At 44.9% G+C, this 22893-nt stretch overlaps 1 protein-coding gene across 1 annotated transcript in view; it reads right to left on the bottom strand.

Moving 5' to 3' along the window:
- Positions 1–12762, bottom strand: part of fhdc1 (FH2 domain containing 1) — a gene marked incomplete at both ends in the record, with an annotated part of 64580 nt that extends 51818 nt beyond the window's left edge. Inside the window, 3 exons of the mRNA XM_084318410.1 lie at positions 5303–5364; positions 11964–12164; positions 12550–12762. Of these exons, the coding sequence (XP_084174536.1) occupies positions 5303–5364; positions 11964–12164; positions 12550–12762 (476 nt within the window). The remainder of the gene's footprint in view (positions 1–5302; positions 5365–11963; positions 12165–12549) is intronic.
- Positions 12763–22893: the final 10131 nt, after the last annotated feature.

Below are 22893 nucleotides of genomic sequence, written 5' to 3'. Positions count from 1 at the left end.
TCCCCTGAGAAGTACACAACTTCAACCCGTCACTAAGACTATTCCACAATTTAACTCCCAAAATTGAAACACATCTAGCTTTTACATTAGTTCTTACCTTTTTATATGTTTTAAGAATACACAACCCTCTTAAATTATACTGTCCTTCTCTTGGTTGAAAGAGACATTGAATACAAGCTGGTAGGTTCTTACTCTTAGCACAAAAAATTATCTCCAAGGTTTTTATGTAAACCATATCTACAAATTTTTATGTGCAGGACTTTATGAATAATGGATTTGTCGATTCAAGGTAACTAGCTTTATTTATTATTCTACTAGCTCTTTTCTGTAGTTTAATAATAGGATCTATATTTGTTTTATAAACATTCCCCTCAAGACTCACTACAGCAAATGACAACATCGGAGACCATGTAATGATTTACACCAGTGAAAACTGTCATGGGACTGGACAGCGCGACAAATCCAATTCCAGTTAAATGAATAGTATGCATATTATCCCCATGATAATAAGGAACAAAAACACTCTACGACAGCGTTGGCCACGTTCAGCCCATTCACACAGTGTCCACATAGTTGCTCTTGCGACTGAGTCTGGTATGGAAATATGATGGGGAGCTATGCAAACAAGCTGTCATGCAAATAGGATGCTAACACTATAGAGGAGACATTGCTGTTGATGGAAAATGCAGCCATGATCTTACCTGGGTAAACTATTCTCAAAGCATCAATCCCCATAACAACCAGTGCTGTTTGATCAGCGATAGAATGATTTAAGCTAAAACTAGTATTTCTTGAGCTTTATTGCGATTTCTAGTTTAGCACTTAAGAAAATACAGCAGGGAGATGCACTTTCCTTCAACCTGTCAATCTCCAGCTCCAAAAATAATTCATATTTAAAACTATTCATTATAGGTCATCGTTATCTTGCCCGCAAATCTGATAACTAGGGACAAACCAAATAGTCTACTACTGTCAGACTCAGATAACGACCACCTTAAAAAAAACATTAGACAATGAAAAGAAAAAAAGGTTATTGTGGCAAAAAGAAATGCATTTAAGTTTTACTTCCATGTTAGCTTGTCTATAGAATTTTTATTCCAGTAAGATATTCCCAACTATTATAGATAGTGGTTACAAATATGATGCAATGTAACAGTTAAAGAAATTCTTATGTAAAAATAGGAGAAGTAAAAGGACCTGCTACTTTTCTCATTGACTTCAGTTCATGCAGGGTTAGAATTCTACCAGGTAAGACGACTGCCGTAATATGGTTCCATCCCAGAATGGAAATTCATTATGACATGTCACATCTACTGTTTTTACATCTACTGTACTATAGGACTAAAACATGTACTACAATACATGGCACATCAGACTATAGCTACTCCAGACGGTTTATGTATTGCAACGCAATTCTGAGTTCAGGTTGACAAACTGCAAGATTACTTAAAACCAATTAAACCCCAAAGCCGCTGTCCCTGATCATATTTTCAATATTGTATTATATTATAAAGCTAATGAGAACAACTGTGACATTATCAAGATTATATAACCCTGATCTTCTACAATTGTGAAGGATTTGACCAGATTTGGTCCCAATTAGGCTGTTCCCATACAAACTGGAGCAGAAGAGGTTTTTAATAGGAGCGTACGGTCCCTAGACACAAGCTTTACAATGACTTTGATCAATTGGTATTTGGTAGGGCTGACCTCGGCTAGTCTAATAGTAGACTAATTGATCGAAAGGAGCCGTAGTCGACTGCCAACCTCTTAGTCGAATGCAATTTTTTTTTAATAAAGATTCAAATTATTTATTTATTTATTATAAAAAAATATATATCATTCTTTCCAAAAGCAAAGAGGCCTAGCAGCATGGCTAACGCTAATAGCACATATACCAGCTAGGCTAACTGCCTAAGAAAACGGGCACAGAGGCACTGACAGAGGATTTCACACACTAGACATATCAAGATGTATCCATCAGTGGACCAATTGCATGCTTTTGCAGAGGACAAGAAGCCTTCAGTCGACTTCTTCAGACATTAAGCACCCCACAGCCCAAATGGAATGATCCCCCCCAAAGAAATATATATATATATTTAATTTCTTTTGGGGTAGTCGACTATCGTCAAATTTCGGCCAATCAAGATCGACTATACAAATCCTTAGTCTGGGACAGGCCTATAAATTGGTGAAAAGCACAATCATAGAAAGTACCTTTCAGAAAGTACCTTGCTGGGCACCCAAGCGGCCGACCCGGGTTAGATTCCCGGACCCGGCGTCCTTTGCTGAATGTCTTCCCCCCGCTCTGTCTCCCGTTCTTCCTCTCTCTCTCCCTCTACCGGACTGCCCGGTAGTACAAACAAATAAAAATCTACCAAAAAAATTTAAAAATAAGTACCTTGCTAAGAAATATGATGTGTGTAAATCCAACAAATCCATATAGATTTTAGTGACTATTTATAATTGTACACTCAAATGGTGTGTTCATACTGTACACAGTAACTGGCAGCACAGTGGCTACAGTAGGTAGATAGTTTTTTTGGACTGTAGACAACCCCTTCTTGTCCTGCTGATCGTCGAGTATCAACTGTAGAGACTTTTTTTTATTTTTTTATTATTATCTTTTTCCCCCTCCTTTTTTCCGATTTTTCTCCCATCCCACCCTTCCTGGTTGTTGCGCACTTACTGTTGCGCAACCTACTGTTGGTCCGAGAGGCCGGAGACTGCCACATGCTTTCCTCCGACGCATGTGCAGCCTGCCGGCAGCCAGCCTGGCAGCTCAGATTCTCACTGGGAGAGAGTGTAACGTGTGGGAGGCCGCACTACCTCTCTCCAGATCCTCCCCTCGCTGAGCAGGCGCCCCGACCGAACTGTAGGGGTCGCTGTCCACAACGCCCAGGACCCACCCGCCAGCTTTCCCACCCTCTAATACAGCCAATTGTATTAGTGTGAACGGCCAGCCAAGCTGGTGACAACGCCGGGAGCTGGATTCGAACACGCGAATCCAGCATCTCCGGCGTTGGTGACGAACGCACTCTCCGCTACGCCACCTGACCGCCCTAACTGTAGAGACTTAAAAGCATGGGATATTTCTGAACAAACCCCATCTCCTTCTATTAACCCTTTCACCACCACTACAGAAGGTTAATTGTCTGTAGTGTGTGGTAGTGAAAGGGTTAACCTTCTGTAGTGTGGTTTTGAAAGGGTTAACCATTTGTGTCGTGTGGCAGTGGAAGGGTTAACCTTCTGTATTGTTGCAGTGAAAGGGTTAACCCTTCGGTAGTGTGGTAGTGAAAGGGTTAATGAGCCGCGATCATGAGTCAGCCTGAGTGTAAGGCACCCTGCGGCCAATTAATTAGGATTCTCACTACATGGTTTAAGCTCCAGTGCAAGTGATCAGACAGAGGACGGGAAGCTGCATCTCTCTCTCTCTCTCTCTCTCTCTCTCTCTCTCTCTCTCTCTCTCTCTCTCTCTCTCTCTCTCTCTCTCTCTCTCTGCTATGTAAGTCATTGTATACACATGCAGTAGGGGTTGGACAAGGCAGTGAAGGTGCATACTATACTATGTTGTATATACTGTGTTTCCCTTATACGCCGCTGCTGAATCAGGACAAGGCTTCTTGTCCTCTGTGGAATAAGATCATTCAAGATGAATTCTACTCAATATTGGACTTATTGTACCAAATACAAGATATTTTCACTTGATAAAATTTCATTTTTTGCAGCGTACAAATATGCAGCTACCTGGGCCTCCAGAGCACTTCTAGTGTCAGCGGACACACCAAAAACATCCTAGCCAATGGACCTGTCTCAAACCCTGCCCTCTTTTCTTGATCCTCCAATCACAACTGTCGCTTACCTCGGACAAACCAAGTTTGTCCGAGGTAAGCGACAGTTGTGATTGGAGGATCAAGAAAAGGGGCAGGGTTTTGAGACAGGTCCATTCACACGCACACGACTCCATGAACATGAATCTCGAACAATTCTAAGGTAGTTTTAAGTTATTTCTCCGGCAGCGTGCGTGCAGCACAGCACCGCTGTTGAATTTCTTTTCAGGGGAAACACTGTATATATATATATATGTAAAAGTATCGACTGAATCACATCGGTACTACCGAGTACCGATTCACGTGAGATCCACCGGTGCCACATTTTCTTTTTTTTGTCCGATGACGTCAACATTTCGTTTACCGTGAAACGAAACCTATGAAGTGTTCACGTCATTATAAATTGAAAATGGAGGACCCTGATGTAAACAAGACAAACATCTTTCTCTGGTCTGCATCCCCTTAACAATTGTGTGTATTGAGCCGTACTGTATTGTACCCATTCTGCAATCTGTTAATAAGATGTTCAATCAATCAATCAATCAATCAATCAATCAATCAATCAATCAATCAATCAACGTTCACATGCACAATACACGCTTACCTAGGATTTGACTTGATTCAACAACAACAAAGCAGTCGGGGCAATGGCAAGCCAAAAACGGTCGCAAGTGTGGTAGGTAGATAAAAATGTTAGAGACTAAAGTACCAAAAAAAGGTACCGTTGGGTACCGGTATCGATTCACAGGTACCGGTATCGGTTCAAATGTGAACGGTACCCAACCCTATATATTCTTCTTATATATCCACATCTGTCTGTACATACCAGCACATAATCCCTTTACATATCTGTAGTACTATCTATATCTGTACATATCCATTACCTACTCTAATTAGTTACGCTGCTGGGCAGTATGACTACGACTATAGTGTCTTCATACCTGTATCACTGCACATATTAATATTACAACTCTGTACATACATCTGATGAGCACTACACCCAGTAGTAGTCATTTATATATTTTATACCCAGTTTAATCACCTGTACATTGTACTGTATATCACTGTTGCACTTTACTGTTACATTTTCACTCTGGTTGGATGCCAAACTGCTTTTCGTTGTACTGTACTTGTGCTGTATAATGACTATATAATGAATAAATTGGAATCGAATCGAATCTAATCTAATCTAATCTAATCTACTACTCCATACACAAAGCCTGAACCCATGGTGGAGTGAGAGATGTCACACGTGTCCTCATTTCTCAGGCTTCGGCGTTAGGGCCTCACGCTCTGGACTTGAGGCCCTCAGCGCTACTTAAAGCTGTTACACAACCACATTGGGTTTCACACAACAAGCCATACAAGGTATTCTTCCTGCCCGGAGTGATTGGTGGAATTATATACACGCTCCACTGGGCTTTATGTAAGCCAATCTCACTGGAGGTTCTCTAGCTAGCCGGTAGACTCACCTCTTGAACTGCTTGAGGAAAATGCCCACATTCATCCCCCTCTTGGAGTCCAGGATGCTGACCTGAGGGCAGTGGAGAGATGACTTAAGTTAGAACAATAATGATCCTGGTGATGCTTAGACCGTAGATTTAGATACTGGTAGTCTTTATACAGGTAAGGTAACAGAGAGATACCCCCCCCCCCCCCCAGGGTTCCCACAGACATTGCAAAATGAAATTCAAGGACTTTTAAGTACTTTTCCAAGTACTATTTTTCATTTTCAGGGATGTCACTCGAAGGATACAATTCACTTTTAAATGCTGTTTTTTTAATCATCTTCTTGGTCTGCTTGCCAGCTAGAGCGAGCTAGAGCAACACACGCGAAGAAATGAGGAAAAGCAGTTGGAGCGAGCGAGACAGCGACTCGCCAGATTTGATAAAAAATTTAAAAGAATTAAGATTTCTTGATTCAGAACAATTTGATCATGGATGAACAAAACATTCAATGCGAATGGTTGATTTGAATTTCAAGGACTTACATTTTTTTTTGCTGTTTTCAATGAATTCCAGGCCTTGACTTTTAATCAAGCACTTTAAGCACTTCAAGGACCTTGTGCGAACCCTGCCCCCCCTCCCTTCCCCACGACCATCTCCCCAACACATACAACCCTGCTCACTGGTCTCGTCTATGACACCTATACGCTCCCCCCTGATGTAACTCCTGTCTCTTGACAGTCACGCTATAGCATGAGTGAAATTCCACCTGGGTCTCACGTGTGGGACGCACTGGCCTCACTAACAATGGTCGACCGTTGGGCTTCCATTGCATTAATTTATACGGGGGAAGGTGCACCAAGTTCACCAACAGGATCCTTCTCAAAGGCTTAATTATAGCATTTAGACACAGCTGTGTGTTTATGAAAGAAGCTGAGTACAGGTTGGCCCGCAGGAGAATGTGGAAACTATGGAGCAGAGAATGTGCGTTAGGTGAAATGGGGCGAGCGTCCGTACGCTGCTAGACAATGCCTTGCTGTGATCAGTGAGATGCTTGATATTGAAAAGAATGACTTGCCTAGCATTGTCAATTATTGTCCACCATTCGTGGCTACAATGAAACCTGATAACGCTGTTATGGCAACTAACCCCAAATTGTGGTAGCACAAATCTAAAAGACCATACACTAAGTGAATATTCAAAGCAACTTTACAATGCATGGGACGAAATACATTCACAACAGATACGGGCCTAAAGGCAGGGGTGTAAAGTACTTGAGTAATTGTACTTCGATACAATACTAAGTACTGTTTTGGGGGATTTGTACTTTACTCTAGTATTATTAGGTTTGTATACTTGTACTTTTACTCAATTACATTTCAGAGGGAAAAAACATACTTTTTACTACTTATATTTAAAATGCAGACCTACAAAGTACAAATCTCGCAGGTCGAACAATTTTAATTAGTATATTTGTTTCTCTGGCCGAACTAACGTTAACGTTATTAATCCTGCGGCCGCGCTTTATTTAAAAACAGCCAATCAAATCCCCATCAATGGAAAATGAACCCGACCATACACATGGTGATTGGTCCTTGTGCAAGACTAGAAAGCGGGGTTCTTTGATTAAACACCTGCTATCAGAAGAATAAAGTCAGAAAAAAGGTTTTTACTTTAACTTTTTAGTACTTAAGTACATTTAAAAGTAGAAACTTTTTTACTTTTACTCAATTGTGTTTTTAGCCAGATACTCTGACTTTTACTTGAGTACAATTTTGAGACGGTACCCATACTTTCACATAAGTATAATTTCTGGGTACTTTTTACACCCCTGCCTGTAGTCTCCAATAGATTTTGTAGCGACAACTGTTAGGTTTCCCAGACTACTGCGATACAGCACATCCATTGTGAGAAAATACGTGGAAGTTATTCTGTGACATAAGCTTTCCAAAGTTTCACGCAGGTATTGCTTTACAATTCTGGTACACAATGATGATGCATGCTATTGTGCTGATTACCTACAGTAGTCTCCAGTTCCAAACACATCTTCTATCTAGTGCAGAAAGATGAATGGTGCTTCTAACACCATTTTGGTAATTCTACCACTGGGGTGTTGTTGTACCAACGACCACCAGCACTTTGCAATTGAAACAGCTGTCCTGTCAATTAGCATACACTGTAAAAAAGAAGACTGTAAAAAAAACGGTAAATGTCTGGCAGCAACGGTTGCCAAATACTTACTGACAAATTACAGTAAAATCAAATACATTTACAGATTACAACCTTTATTTAATGGTTAATATTTTGATAAAAGGTAATTTACTGTATTTTTATGGCATTTACACTTAACCCTTTCACTGCCGCACAACTAAACGGTTAACCCTTTCATTGCGACAACACACAGACGGTTAACCCTTTCACTGCCACACAACAGCAGTTTAACCCTTTCACTGCCACACGACAGAAGGTTAACCCTTTACTATCACACTACCGACGGTTACCGCGACCGTCGGTATTGTGATAGTAAAGGGTTAACCTTCTGTCGTGTGGCAGTGAAAGGGTTAAAGTAGAAAAACAAAAGTAATCTGTAAAATAATACTGTGAATTTATTTTCTTACAGTGTAGTATAGCTGGTTAGAGACTGGGTTCAGTCCTTGAAGCGTTTGCAATTGAAACATCACTACAGTAGGTGCTCTGATGCACTAACATCAAGGTGTGCATTCTGGAGACTACTGACCAGTGTACAGACCAGTATACAGACCAGTACAGACCAGTACAGACCAGTACAGACCAGTACAGACCAGTATACAGACCAGTACAGACCAGTACAGACCAGTACAGACCAGTACAGACCAGTATACAGACCAGTACAGACCAGTATACAGACCAGTACAGACCAGTACAGACCAGTACAGACCAGTACAGACCAGTACAGACCAGTACAGACCAGTACAGACCAGTACAGACCAGTATACAGACCAGTACAGACCAGTACAGACCAGTATACAGACCAGTATACAGACCAGTACAGACCAGTATACAGACCAGTATACAGACCAGTACAGACCAGTACAGACCAGTATACAGACCAGTACAGACCAGTATACAGACCAGTATACAGACCAGTACAGACCAGTACAGACCAGTATACAGACCAGTACAGACCAGTATACAGACCAGTATACAGACCAGTACAGACCAGTATACAGACCAGTATACAGACCAGTACAGACCAGTACAGACCAGTACAGACCAGTACAGACCAGTACAGACCAGTATACAGACCAGTACAGACCAGTACAGACCAGTATACAGACCAGTACAGACCAGTACAGACCAGTACAGACCAGTACAGACCAGTACAGACCAGTATACAGACCAGTACAGACCAGTACAGACCAGTACAGACCAGTACAGACCAGTATAGACCAGTACAGACCAGTACAGACCAGTACAGACCAGTATAGACCAGTACAGACCAGTACAGACCAGTACAGACCAGTATACAGACCAGTACAGACCAGTATACAGACCAGTACAGACCAGTACAGACCAGTATACAGACCAGTACAGACCAGTACAGACCAGTACAGACCAGTACAGACCAGTACAGACCAGTATACAGACCAGTATACAGACCAGTATACAGACCAGTACAGACCAGTACAGACCAGTACAGACCAGTACAGACCAGTACAGACCAGTACAGACCAGTACAGACCAGTACAGACCAGTATACAGACCAGTATACAGACCAGTATACAGACCAGTACAGACCAGTACAGACCAGTACAGACCAGTACAGACCAGTATACAGACCAGTATACAGACCAGTATACAGACCAGTATACAGACCAGTACAGACCAGTACAGACCAGTACAGACCAGTATACAGACCAGTATACAGACCAGTACAGACCAGTACAGACCAGTACAGACCAGTACAGACCAGTAGAGACCAGTACAGACCAGTACAGACCAGTACAGACCAGTATACAGACCAGTATACAGACCAGTATACAGACCAGTATACAGACCAGTATAGACCAGTACAGACCAGTACAGACCAGTACAGACCAGTATACAGACCAGTACTGACCATTACAGACCAGTACAGACCAGTACAGACCAGTACAGATCTTGATTGATTGATTGAAAACTTTATTAACAGATTGCAGAATGGGTACAGTACAGTACGGCTCAATACACACAATTGTTAAGGGGATGCAGACCAGAGAAAGACTTTCGTCTTGTTTACATCAGGGTCCCCCATTTTCAATTCATCATATAATGCAGCTCCTACACTCAGAGAAGAAAGGTGCAACTTAACACCTCCATGGGTTTTTTAGTGTGTCCCTGTGTACTGTACAGTATATAGAATATAGTTGAATTTGAACCCAGAACATTCTTCAACTGAGTCAGCCAGGATGTCAGGCAGGGATCCTTATACTTAGTGGACTTGGTATTATGATGGCTTACTCACTACATTTCAAACTCAGTTTTTGAATGATCCCAGATATCATGTTATCAGAGCTTGCAATATCATCGAATGAAAAAGATTTATATATATACAAATAAAACAATATTAAATGCATTATATCAGAATAGAATTAGAATAATTAATCGGCCAAGTTGTTCACTATTGTGATGTTGGTAAATCCAGATAAATCCAGAAGAGCTTTCCTCTTAGTATCAACGCCGGTTTTACAATAGTTTGGACACTATACCATAGAAGTGTGTGTGGGGGGGGGGGGGTAGTGGAACTGACTACCCAGGGGGCCGAGCTATGGGGGACCCTCAGAGGATAATTCAATTGTTTTCTTATTTTCAACATAGCTTACGAAAAGACCAAAACCTACAACGCATTTCTCCTACTGACAAGGTCCATCCAGCCAACATCAGATTACAGCTCATATCCAGAAGTTAACCCTTTCACTGCCACACGACAGAAGGTTAGCCCTTTACTATCACACAACCGACGGTGATGCTCCATCATTAGCATCATTGCGGAGCTAATGATGCTAATGATGGAGCATCGCCGTCGGTTGTGTGATAGTAAAGGGCTAACCTTCTGTATTGTCACAGTGAAAGGGTTAACCGGCTGTCGTGTGGCAGTGAAAGGGTTAAAGAACCCCATTGTTGTCAAACAAAGAATTAAAACAAGTCACAGAGCCGTACTGTTGTATGGTCAGTATAATACATTGTTGGGTGGGCATTGGGTTGGGTGGGCATGGGCATCCCCCCCCCCCCCCCCTGGATTCAAGTGTAAAAAATGGTAAATAATAAACTTTATTTGTATAGCACTTTTCATACAGCGCTTTACAATTTGTTCCTCACATTCACCCATTCACTCACACATTCACACACCGACGGCAGAGGCGACCATGCAAGGTGCCAACCTGCTCATCAGGAGCAATTAGGGGTTAAGTGTCTTGCTCAACGACACTTCGACACGCTGCCCGGGAATCGAACCGGGAACCTTCCGATTACCAGACGAACGCTCTACCTCCTGAGCCACCGTCGCTCCCCAATGTCTAATGACACATTCTCGGGGACTCCCCTGTCCTGTGTACTACTACTGTACATCAATAGATCGATAGAGCTTGTTGCCTTTTGAAGTCAATTTTGTAATAACTACAATGCCCCTGTTCTTCATCATCATACATTATGATATTTAAAGCTGGAAATATGTGTTTGTGAGCTGTATTCAATGATTTTTACCATAGACCATATTATGTCTCCCTGGCTGGTTGAGAGAGAGTAGAAAGAGTACTGAGAATAGGATGAGTCCATGTATGTATTGGTCTTTTCATAGGCTATGCTAATAGAAAAACATTACACTGTGTTTTAAAGGTCTTTACTAAAAGGTGGGTATGCGTCTCGGCTAGGGGAGGGTGGCCCAGAGACACACCATGTACACTGGGCACAGAATGTCTTGCTACATCCCTGTCCACGGGTGTAAAAAGTACCCAGGAATTATACTTAAGTGAAAGTATGGGTACCGTCTCAAAATCGTACTCAAGTAAAAGTCAGAGTATCTGGCTAAAAACACACTTGAGTAAAAGTAAGAAAGTTTTTACTTTTAAATGTACTTAAGTACTAAAAAGTTAAAACTTTTTTCTGACTGTCTATTCTTCTGATAGCAGGTGTTTAATCAAAGATCCTCGCCTTCTAGTCTTGCACGAGGACCAATCAGCATGGGTATGGGCGGGGTCATTTTCTATTGATGGGGATTTGATTGGCTGTTGTTTTTTTCTCTGAAATGTAATTGAGTAAAAGTACAAGTATACAAACCTAATAATACTCGAGTAAAGTACAAATCCCCCAAAACAGTACTTAAGTATTGTAACGAAGTACAATTACTCAAGTACTTTACACCGCTGCCCCTGTCTGAGTGTAGTAACAGTCTGATAGATGCCACCATTAACCCTTTCACTACCACACGACAGCCGGTTAACCCTTTACTATCACACAACCGACGGCGATGCTCCATCATTAGCATCATTAGCTCTGCATCCACGTAGCTCCATGTATGTAGCATCCGCGGAGCTAATGATGCTAATGATGGAGCATCGCCGTCGGTTGTGTGATAGTAAGGGGCTAACCTTCTGTATTGTCACAGTGAAAGGGTTAACCGGCTGTCGTGTGGCAGTGAAAGGGTTAAGCCCCTCTAAAACGCTGACTCACCTCCTCCTTGCTACTCTCCTTGAAGGAGCGGGACCGGGAGACATGGGCCGAGGGTCCGCTGGCCGGGGCTCCTCCTCCCCCCTCGGGGGCCGCTAGCCCCTCCTCCTGCTGCCCAAACAGCTCCTCCACGGTGCGCACGTCGATCTGGTAGTACTGCTGCTGCCGCGCAGACATGCTCCAGATGTTGGGCTTCCCCCGGACCTGGAATGAATGAATGAATGAATGAATTATTTGATTTAGAATGTTTACAAATACAAATAAATAAACATAAACAAATCATTTTTTTAAATGTTTTACAAATAAACAAACGAAAAGGATAGGTTTGAAGCCGAAGGCTTATAGAGCAACCTACCCCTAATTCAAAAACAAATAAAAAAAAAGTTAAAGTTTGCAAAATATAACAAACAAACAAACAAAAAATTAACAACCAAAAATCAACAAAAACCGATCCCGAAAAGAAAAAAAAAAGTTAAAATTTGCAAGATAAAACAAACAAACAAAAAAATCAACAATCAACAATCAACAAAAAAACGTTCCCGAAAAAGAACATGCCAACATAGGAAAATCAAAACTTCATCTGCAATACCTTCTCCTCCGGGATGGGCTTCCAGAAGAAACTCCGGACCCGGCGCTTCTTCCGCGCCGTGCAGTGCACAGCGGCGGCATCGGTGGGAGGCGGGGGCGGGGGAGGGGGCACGCTGGGAGGCGGGGGAGGGGGCAGGGGAGGCGGAGGCGGGGCTTCGGGCTGGGTGCCGACGGGGGCGTCGTCGCCGAGGGCGGGACGTGTGTGTCCGGACATGGAGGACGTCGTTTCAGAGGTGGTGGTGGTGGTGGCACAGCTGCTGCTCTCGCTGCTGCTGCAGCTCTCCGTCTCATCGGCGGGCGGTGGACTACTCATGGCACGCATCACAGCACGCCACGAGGCAGGGCCTGCTACTCCCGAGGACGACGGGTCAGCATATGAGTTCGCATCAGAGGAGTTCTCCAACTGAATAATATTACTGAACTCGATCAATACCTCTTCATTTTGAAAAAGAAAATGGCGTTTTTTTAAATGAACTGCTTAACTTTTATACTATATATAATACAACTTTGGAGAACTTGAAATAGATGGAATTATATCATTCCAAACATCAAAGTGGCCCCTGTGTCAGAAGAGGGTAAGAAGACGTTCCTTCGTCCGATCACAGTGAAGACTTCCTCTGTCCTCGTCCATCTCCGTGGTTCAGCTGCTCCTCCGTCACGCAGGGCCTTTGAAGGGAACCTCCCGGGAGAGAGAGGGGGGTCATGGTTATGGCCAAGGAGCTACAGGGGAAACAAAAAAAAACAGCACAGGACAGGATTATAGGGAGGTAGTCATGCGTGTCGTCGTGGACAATATGAATTTAGGTGAAATGAAGGGGTGGGACAGATCAAAGGAGAAGGGGGAACCCAGTCAGCGCAGCTCATAATAACGGAAATGGCAAATCCTATTGTTGTATTTTTGAGGTCCTTGAAGTCGGGCCGCGGGGTGTAAAACGGCTGCTGACGCCCTACACACACGACATGACATTTTCTATTGTGTTTGGTTGAGTTTTCACTCTAACACTGTTCTTCTTACTGTGGCACAGGCTACGACACGTTGTGCAGTGTGCTGGATTATTAGGTTTAAACAGGATTAGGACTAGACAACGCTGAAAAAGATAACATTTCTATATCTTGATGTTTTGGATTTCAAATCGGGAAAAACTGAACTTCCATATTAAGGTTTCGGAATGTGATTCGTTCATTCTAATGTGATTCATATTGAGAATGGTTAATGGTTAGGAAAATCTGTTAAAACAGTTACAGTGATCATGGTTTTAAACTGTCCATAGCTTAGGAGAGTATCAATCTTTAGGGTTGTGTCGAAGATCATTCCACGAGTTTGGAGCATGAAAATAAAAGGCTGAATTTCCAAATTCAGAACATGCATCACCAGTAATAAATCTGAGGGTGGAATGATAGACTGAGTTTATAACTTGCATGCCCATAATAGTTTCTTATCGTCTAAAGCAATTACTATATTATTTGTAACTAATACTGGCTGAAATAGTGCTGTGATTTGCTCTAAATCCCGATTGGTGTGGATGTAATACAGAGTGACTTGAAATAAATGCCTTGAGTTGGTTATTAATATTTACCAAAGATTCAAGGATTATTGCTAGGCAGGATCATTTTGAGATTGGTTGGTAATTATTGAGATAATTTATATCACTATGTAATTACATGGGCTGACGTCCAAACACTAGGAAATATGCCTGTTGTAATAGAGAGATTAGATATGGGCATTATTTGCTCCGTAATAAATACAATTAAAAAAAAAATTGTTACGCTATGCTATAGCCCATGTGGACACAAAGTTGTTATGCTATGCTAGCTAGCCCATGTAGACACAAAGTTGTTATGCTATGCTAGCCCACGTGGACACAAAGTTGTTATGCTATGCTAGCCCATGTAGACACAAAGTTGTTATGCTATGCTATAGCCCATGTGGACACAAAGTTGTTATGCTAGCTAGCCCATGTAGACACAAAGTTGTTATGCTATGCTAGCCCATGTAGACACAAAGTTGTTATGCTATGCTAGCCCATGTAGACACAAAGTTGTTATGCTATGCTAGCCCATGTAGACACAAAGTTGTTATGCTATGCTAGCTAGCCCATGTAGACACAAAGTTGTTATGCTATGCTAGCTAGCCCATGTAGACACAAAGTTGTTACGCTATGCTAGCCCACGTGGACACAAAGTTGTTATGCTATGCTATAGCCCATGTGGACACAAAGTTGTTATGCTATGCTAGCTAGCCCATGTAGACACAAAGTTGTTACGCTATGCTAGCCCATGTAGACACAAAGTTGTTATGCTATGCTATAGCCCATGTGGACACAAAGTTGTTATGCTAGCTAGCCCATGTAGACACAAAGTTGTTATGCTATGCTAGCCCATGTAGACACAAAGTTGTTATGCTAGCTAGCCCATGTGGACACAAAGTTGTTATGCTATGCTAGCCCATGTAGACACAAAGTTGTTATGCTATGCTAGCTAGCCCATGTAGACACAAAGTTGTTATGCTATGCTAGCTAGCCCATGTAGACACAAAGTTGTTACGCTATGCTAGCCCACGTGGACACAAAGTTGTTATGCTATGCTATAGCCCATGTAGACACAAAGTTGTTATGCTATGCTAGCTAGCCCATGTAGACACAAAGTTGTTATGCTATGCTAGCTAGCCCATGTAGACACAAAGTTGTTATGCTATGCTAGCTAGCCCATGTAGACACAAAGTTGTTATGCTATGCTAGCTAGCCCATGTAGACACAAAGTTGTTACGCTATGCTAGCTAGCCCATGTAGACACAAAGTTGTTATGCTATGCTAGCTAGCCCATGTAGACACAAAGTTGTTACGCTATGCTAGCCCATGTAGACACAAAGTTGTTATGCTATGCTAGCTAGCCCATGTAGACACAAAGTTGTTACGCTATGCTAGCCCACGTGGACACAAAGTTGTTATGCTATGCTATAGCCCATGTAGACACAAAGTTGTTATGCTATGCTAGCTAGCCCATGTAGACACAAAGTTGTTATGCTATGCTAGCTAGCCCATGTAGACACAAAGTTGTTACGCTATGCTAGCTAGCCCATGTAGACACAAAGTTGTTATGCTATGCTAGCTAGCCCATGTAGACACAAAGTTGTTACGCTATGCTAGCCCATGTGGACACAAAGTTGTTATGCTATGCTATAGCCCATTTAGACACAAAGTTGTTATGCTATGCTATAGCCCATGTAGACACAAAGTTGTTATGCTATGCTAGCTAGCCCATGTAGACACAAAGGCCTCATACCTTTACAAAATTAGGTTAAGATAAAGGCAATAATGTAATTTTTACTAATACTATCATTTAATATTTAAGCATCACTTCACACTTGTGTATCTGTATGACATAGTGAACTGTGTATCTTCGTAGTATAGAGTAAACCAGCACTGAGTTGGTACAGGTTTTCGGTTTTCAGGTTTTCAATGTCCCCGCAAACAGCTCTCATAATGGTCGGTTAAACACTTCTTTTGTTCGTCTAAATACAATCGTGCCGTTTTCAAGCCACTGTGTTTCTTAGACCATTGAATGGAATGAGAATTCTATCCGAGTTAACATAACCCCTATACTACTGTATTTCAATATGGACAACATCTGATAAGATATATCATTCACTACCATACAAGTAAATGACCAGGTTACCAGGTTACAAGAAAAACAATAAGGAACATGAGGTAATAAGGAATTTATACTGAAATATACAGTATGCCAGTATGCACAGTGCAGGTTCTACCATCTACAGTGGCAGTCAAATCAACAGGATTAAGTAGTAGGGTTTGCAGCCTGCCTCAAGAGAGCCTCAACATGGATAAACACACTGGCTATCGAATGGACTCTGTAACCAGTCGGCCCATCTAGCCACCCGGCCACCCTGCCACCCGGCCACCCTGCCACCCTGCCACCAGGCCACCCTGCCACCCGGCCACCCTGCCACCAGGCCACCCGGCCACCCTGCCACCAGGCCACCCTGCCACCCTGCCACCCTGCCACCAGGCCACCCTGCCACCCGGCCACCCTGCCACCCGGCCACCCTGCCACCCTGCCACCCTGCCACCCTGCCACCAGGCCACCCTGCCACCCTGCCACCCTGCCACCAGGCCACCCGGCCACCCTGCCGCAGCTCTCCTGTTTCAGGCAAGACTCAAGTCTCCATCAAATCTGTAGAACAGTACTGCTCTATCTATCTGAAAAGACCCAACTGGACTGCTTTTCCTTCTCTTCCATTTGTGTCTTTGTGTGAAAATACCCAATCAGACCATAAAGGAAACGGGCACTTGGCGCCTTGTTAAACCAACGGTCACACTGGAGCTCTGTAATCATGGCACACCGGGTCTCTCGCAGGACAACCCATCATTCCACTCCACAGCTGCCGTGGCCACAGACGTGTGATACGTTGCCCTATAGATGAAGATAGAGGGAAGAAGAGGGTGATGTATTTCTTCCACCACCCTGTGAAAGAATTTGGCTTGAGGGGGGAAACTGATTCAAGATCAGCCAGGCCCCGGGGGGCCGCACTTCTCCAAAGACGACGGCCCCCAAACTGTCTCTGTCCTCGTGACAACGGCTTACGTTGTGTTCTGTAGTAAATAGCAATACTATGGAGTGACTACTACTACCTGTTATGCAGCGTAGTTTGCCTTGACAGACAAGTCAGTCCCCCCGACGTAGATATGGGCCTCGTCCACCTGATACGCAGGGTTTTTTACTAATTAATACAGCCGACGTCACCGCTGGCCTCGTGTTGCCGACATCGGCCCGCACAGTCAGCGCTCCTGTCCTCGCATCCCGGGCCGCGTCGTCACTCATGTCTAATTCATGGCGCCGCGAGGAGCGTCTGACCTCCGGAGAGTCTCCTCCTACAGCGGACCCTAGTGAGGCGGTGAGGTGTGGTTAGTGAGGTGTGGTTAGTGAGGTGTGGTTAGTGAGGTGTGGTTAGTGAGGTGTGGTAGTGAGGTGTGGTTAGTGAGGTGTGGTTAGTGAGGCGGTGAGGTGTGGTTAGTGGGGCGGTGAGGTGTGGTTAGTGAGGTGTGGTTAGTGAGGTGTGGTTAGTGAGGCGGTGAGGTGTGGTTAGTGGGGCGGTGAGGTGTGGTTAGTGAGGTGTGGTTAGTGAGGTGTGGTTAGTGAGGTGTGGTTAGTGAGGTGTGGTAGTGAGGTGTGGTTAGTGAGGTGTGGTTAGTGAGGCGGTGAGGTGTGGTTAGTGGGGCGGTGAGGTGTGGTTAGTGAGGTGTGGTTAGTGAGGTGTGGTTAGTGAGGCGGTGAGGTGTGGTTAGTGGGGCGGTGAGGTGTGGTTAGTGAGGTGTGGTTAGTGAGGTGTGGTTAGTGAGGTGTGGTTAGTGAGGCGGTGAGGTGTGGTTAGTGAGGAGGTGAGGTGTGGTTAGTGAGGCGGTGAGGTGTGGTTAGTGAGGCGGTGAGGTGTGGTTAGTGAGGCGGTGAGGTGTGGTTAGTGAGGCGGTGAGGTGAGGTTAGTGAGGTGTGGTTAGTGAGGCGGTGAGGTGTGGTTAGTGAGGCGGTGAGGTGTGGTTAGTGAGGTGTGGTTAGTGAGGTGTGGTTAGTGAGGCGGTGAGGTGTGGTTAGTGAGGTGTGGTTAGTGAGGTGTGGTTAGTGAGGCAGTGAGGTGTGGTTAGTGAGGAGGTGAGGTGTGGTTAGTGAGGCGGTGAGGTGTGGTTAGTGAGGCGGTGAGGTGTGGTTAGTGAGGCGGTGAGGTGTGGTTAGTGAGGTGGTGAGGTGTGGTTAGTGAGGTGTGGTTAGTGGGGCAGTGAGGTGTGGTTAGTGAGGTGTGGTTAGTGAGGTGGTGAGGTGTGGTTAGTGAGGTGGTGAGGTGTGGTTAGTGAGGTGTGGTTAGTGGGGCGGTGAGGTGTGGTTAGTGAGGCGGTGAGGTGAGGTTAGTGAGGTGTGGTTAGTGAGGTGGTGAGGTGTGGTTAGTGGGGTGGTGAGGTGTGGTTAGTGGGGCGGTGAGGTGTGGTTAGTGGGGTGGTGAGGTGTGGTTAGTGGGGCGGTGAGGTGTGGTTAGTGAGGTGGTGAGGTGTGGTTAGTGGGGCGGTGAGGTGTGGTTAGTGAGGCGGTGAGGTGAGGTTAGTGAGGTGTGGTTAGTGAGGTGGTGAGGTGTGGTTAGTGAGGTGGTGAGGTGTGGTTAGTGAGGCGGTGAGGTGAGGTTAGTGAGGTGTGGTTAGTGAGGCGGTGAGGTGTGGTTAGTGGGGCGGTGAGGTGTGGTTAGTGAGGCGGTGAGGTGAGGTTAGTGAGGTGTGGTTAGTGAGGCGGTGAGGTGTGGTTAGTGAGGTGTGGTTAGTGGGGTGGTGAGGTGTGGTTAGTGAGGTGTGGTTAGTGAGGCGGTGAGGTGTGGTTAGTGAGGTGGTGAGGTGTGGTTAGTGAGGTGTGGTTAGTGAGGTGTGGTTAGTGAGGTGGTGAGGTGTGGTTAGTGAGGTGGTGAGGTGTGGTTAGTGAGGTGGTGAGGTGTGGTTAGTGGGGCGGTGAGGTGTGGTTAGTGAGGAGGTGAGGTGTGGTTAGTGAGGTGTGGTTAGTGAGGTGGTGAGGTGTGGTTAGTGGGGTGGTGAGGTGTGGTTAGTGGGGCGGTGAGGTGTGGTTAGTGAGGCGGTGAGGTGTGGTTAGTGAGGCGGTGAGGTGTGGTTAGTGAGGCGGTGAGGTGTGGTTAGTGAGGTGTGGTTAGTGAGGTGTGGTTAGTGAGGCGGTGAGGTGTGGTTAGTGAGGTGGTGAGGTGTGGTTAGTGAGGCGGTGAGGTGTGGTTAGTGAGGTGGTGAGGTGTGGTTAGTGAGGTGGTGAGGTGTGGTTAGTGAGGTGGTGAGGTGTGGTTAGTGAGGTGGTGAGGTGTGGTTAGTGAGGTGGTGAGGTGTGGTTAGTGGGGTGGTGAGGTGTGGTTAGTGAGGTGGTGAGGTGTGGTTAGTGAGGTGGTGAGGTGTGGTTAGTGGGCGGTGAGGTGTGGTTAGTGAGGTGGTGAGGTGTGGTTAGTGGGGTGGTGAGGTGTGGTTAGTGAGGTGGTGAGGTGTGGTTAGTGAGGTGGTGAGGTGTGGTTAGTGGGGTGGTGAGGTGTGGTTAGTGAGGTGGTGAGGTGTGGTTAGTGAGGTGGTGAGGTGTGGTTAGTGGAGCGGTGAGGTGTGGTTAGTGAGGTGGTGAGGTGTGGTTAGTGAGGCGGTGAGGTGTGGTTAGTGGAGCGGTGAGGTGAGGTGTGGCTGGCATAGACTAGCACAGACACTGTGTAGTTCAGGGGTTCTCAAACTTTTTTATACGACAACCCCATTTTATTTAGGAATTTTTTTGGGCGACCCCACACTTAATGTATCGCGTAATTTCAACGTGGAATTAAGGAATATCAAAATAAAAGCACACGTTGTTGAACTTGATCATGCATATTTATTAGAAAATGTCATTACAGCACTATGTTATCAATACACATTTATAAAACGAGACATAGTTAGCCAAAATATGTTGCCAGAACATTAAAAAAAAAAAAAAAAAACTTGCCAATGCGCCAAAGCCACTGTCACCTACCCACAACCCCACTTTGGGTCACGACCCGTAGTTTGAGAACCGCTGGTGTAGAGGAAGAGTGAGAACAGCCTGCCACCTCGCTCACTGCCTCTATCGCTCTTGTTTTCGCACGGTTGTCTCTGCTGCATAGTCAGCTGCTTTGGGAGTCGTTTACACAAACACTGCAGTTTACCCGCCAGGCGTCTGATTGTGCTGATGATGTCTCTATAAAACATACACCTATTTCAAAATATTTCAACAGAGGAGCGTTGAAACAACAGAGGGGGGTGGGGCTAAAAGAACAGAGGGGGGTGGGGCTAAAACAACAGAGGAGCGTGGGGGGTGGGGCTAAAACAACAGAGGAGCGTGAGGGGGTGGGGCTTAAACAACAGAGGAGAGTGGGGGTGGAGCTTAAACAACAGAGGAGAGTGGGGGGTGGAGCTTAAACAACAGAGGAGCGTGGGGGTGGGGCTTAAACAGCAGAGGAGCGTGGGGGGTGGGGCTAAAACAACAGAGGAGCGTGGGGGTGGGGCTAAAACAACAGGAGCATGGGGGTGGGGCTAAAACAACAGGAGCGTGGGGGTGGGGCTAAAATAACCGAGGGGGTGGGGTTAAACAACAGAGGGGGTGGGGCTAAAACAACATACGGGGGTGGGGGGTGGGGCTAAAACAACAGAGGGGGGTGGGGCTAAAACAACATACAGGGGTGGGGGGTGGGGCTAAAACAACAGAGGGGAGTGGAGGGTGGGGCTAAAACAACAGAGGGGGGTGGGGCTAAAACAACAGAGGGGGGTGGGGCTAAAACAACAGAGGGGGGTGTGGCTAAAACAACAGAGGGGGGTGGGGGTTAAACCACGACGCAGTGTGTAACACGATAAAGAGCCCCGGGGGACACAGAGAGGATACGGAGGATGAGACTGTTTGAAAGACAGATTCCACACGTCGTCCACCTGCCGCACTGAATGGAAGCAGACAGTGGGTTTAATGGTCCACCTGTTGTCGGCCCTGAGGCCTCTCCATCTCTCTATCCGTCTTCATTAGAGACGACAAGGTTCACCCCACCCAGCTCTGTTAGGCTCTGGCTTGGTAACGTGGCCTCGCGCCACAAAGGCCAGGGTTAAGATGGAGAGACAAAGGGTCTTCTGAGGATCGGTGGTAGAGGGATGGAATGAGGGGGGGGGGTTAGAGAAGGGGAAGAGAGGTTTCTGTTACGCCTTTAGGGTGATCAGAGAGGAAGACACGAGTGTGTGCGTGTGTGTGTGTGTGTGTGTGTGTGTGTGTGTGTGTGTGCGTGCATATGTGTTTGTGTGTGTGCATATATAACACAAAAAAAAAAGTCACTTGAAAAAACATAACTATGTTTTTGTATAGTATAGTTAGTATAGTTATATATAGTATAACTGTATATTGTATAGTATATTGTATAGTAGTGTATATAGTCAATCAATAAAATCCTTTATTTAACCAGATAAGCATCATTGAGATTAAAATCTCTTTTTCAAGAGCGATCTGGTCAAGCAAGGCAGCAGAAAGTTTCAACATAAAAAAGAACATCACAATAAAATACAGATAAAACATTCACAGCAAGCTCCAATTTCAGGCAAGTTATCAAACACAGTTGCACTGTCCGAGGGAACTGAATTCGTAGGATTTTAAAATAGCTTTAAATTCTCCGAGGGTGACCAGTCCTGGTAATTTTAGGTGCTCCTGTATCTTGTTCCAGGATGAAGGAGCAGCATATTTAAAAGCCCTTTTTCCCCAATTCAGTTCTCATATAGGACTCATTACATTTAATTCGTAAGCACTTAGCATTGTATTGTATTTTATTTTAGTCGTTTTATCATGTCTATTTTATTATCTATTCTATTTGATTCTATTATTATTTGTATTTTTTGCACAATCAAGGCGGCCATGGCCACCTTCATTTCACTACATGTCTCGTGTATGTACAGTATGTGACGAATAAATCTCTTGAATCTTGAATCTTGTGTGTGTGCATATGTGTTTGTGTGTGTGTGACTCTGGGCTCAACGGGGACGTCTCCTACAGACTCCTGTCTCCTCTCCAGGGCTTCTACATCCATCCAGACAACGGTGAGACCAGCTCCAAGGACGAGCGATGAAGCAAATGGGGACACATCTTCACAATGAATATGAACAGTGAATGCGCTGTAGCCTACAGATATTAAATAGGTTACATTTAGAAATGGTCCAGGGAGTATTGTAATTACCCCTGTCCGTTATTGTGTGTGTGTGTGTGTGTGTGTGTGTGTGTGTGTGTGTGTGTGTGTGTGTGTGTGCGTGCGTGCGTGCGTGCGTGTGTGTGTGTGTGTGTGTGTGTGCGTACAAATGTGTTTGTGTGTGTGTATGTGAATGCATGTGCATGTTTGTGTGTGTGTGTGTATGTGTGTGTGTGAGTGTGTGTGTGTGTGAGAGTGTGTGTGTGAGTGTGTGTGTGCGTATGTGTGTGTGTGTGTGTGTGTGTGTGTGTGTGAGTGAGTGAGTGCGCGCGCGTGCGCGTGTGTGTGTGTGTGTGTGTGTATGTGTGTGTGTGTGAGAGTGTGTGAGTGTGTGTCTGTGAGAGTGTGTGTGCGCATGCATGTCCTGTGGCCCTATTGTTGCAGCACTAAAACCTACCATATAAGACTCACAAAATACTGACTGGAGGAGACGTCTATCACGGAGAGAACCCCGGAAGCCCCCAGGTCCAAAATGAATAACATCCCCAACATCCCATAATGTCTAATACTGGAGGCCACGGCAAACGATTCTTTCTGCTGCTTTTAATCCCCTGTTGCTAACTTCCAGTTCAATTTCCTGAGTGCTGGTTA

The sequence above is a fragment of the Notolepis coatsorum genome, assembly GCF_963971535.1.
Source record: "Notolepis coatsorum genome assembly, chromosome: 7".
Lineage (NCBI taxonomy): Eukaryota > Metazoa > Chordata > Actinopteri > Aulopiformes > Paralepididae > Notolepis > Notolepis coatsorum.
The sequence above is the reverse complement of the archived record's forward strand: the minus strand, read 5'-3'. Positions and strand labels throughout refer to the sequence as shown.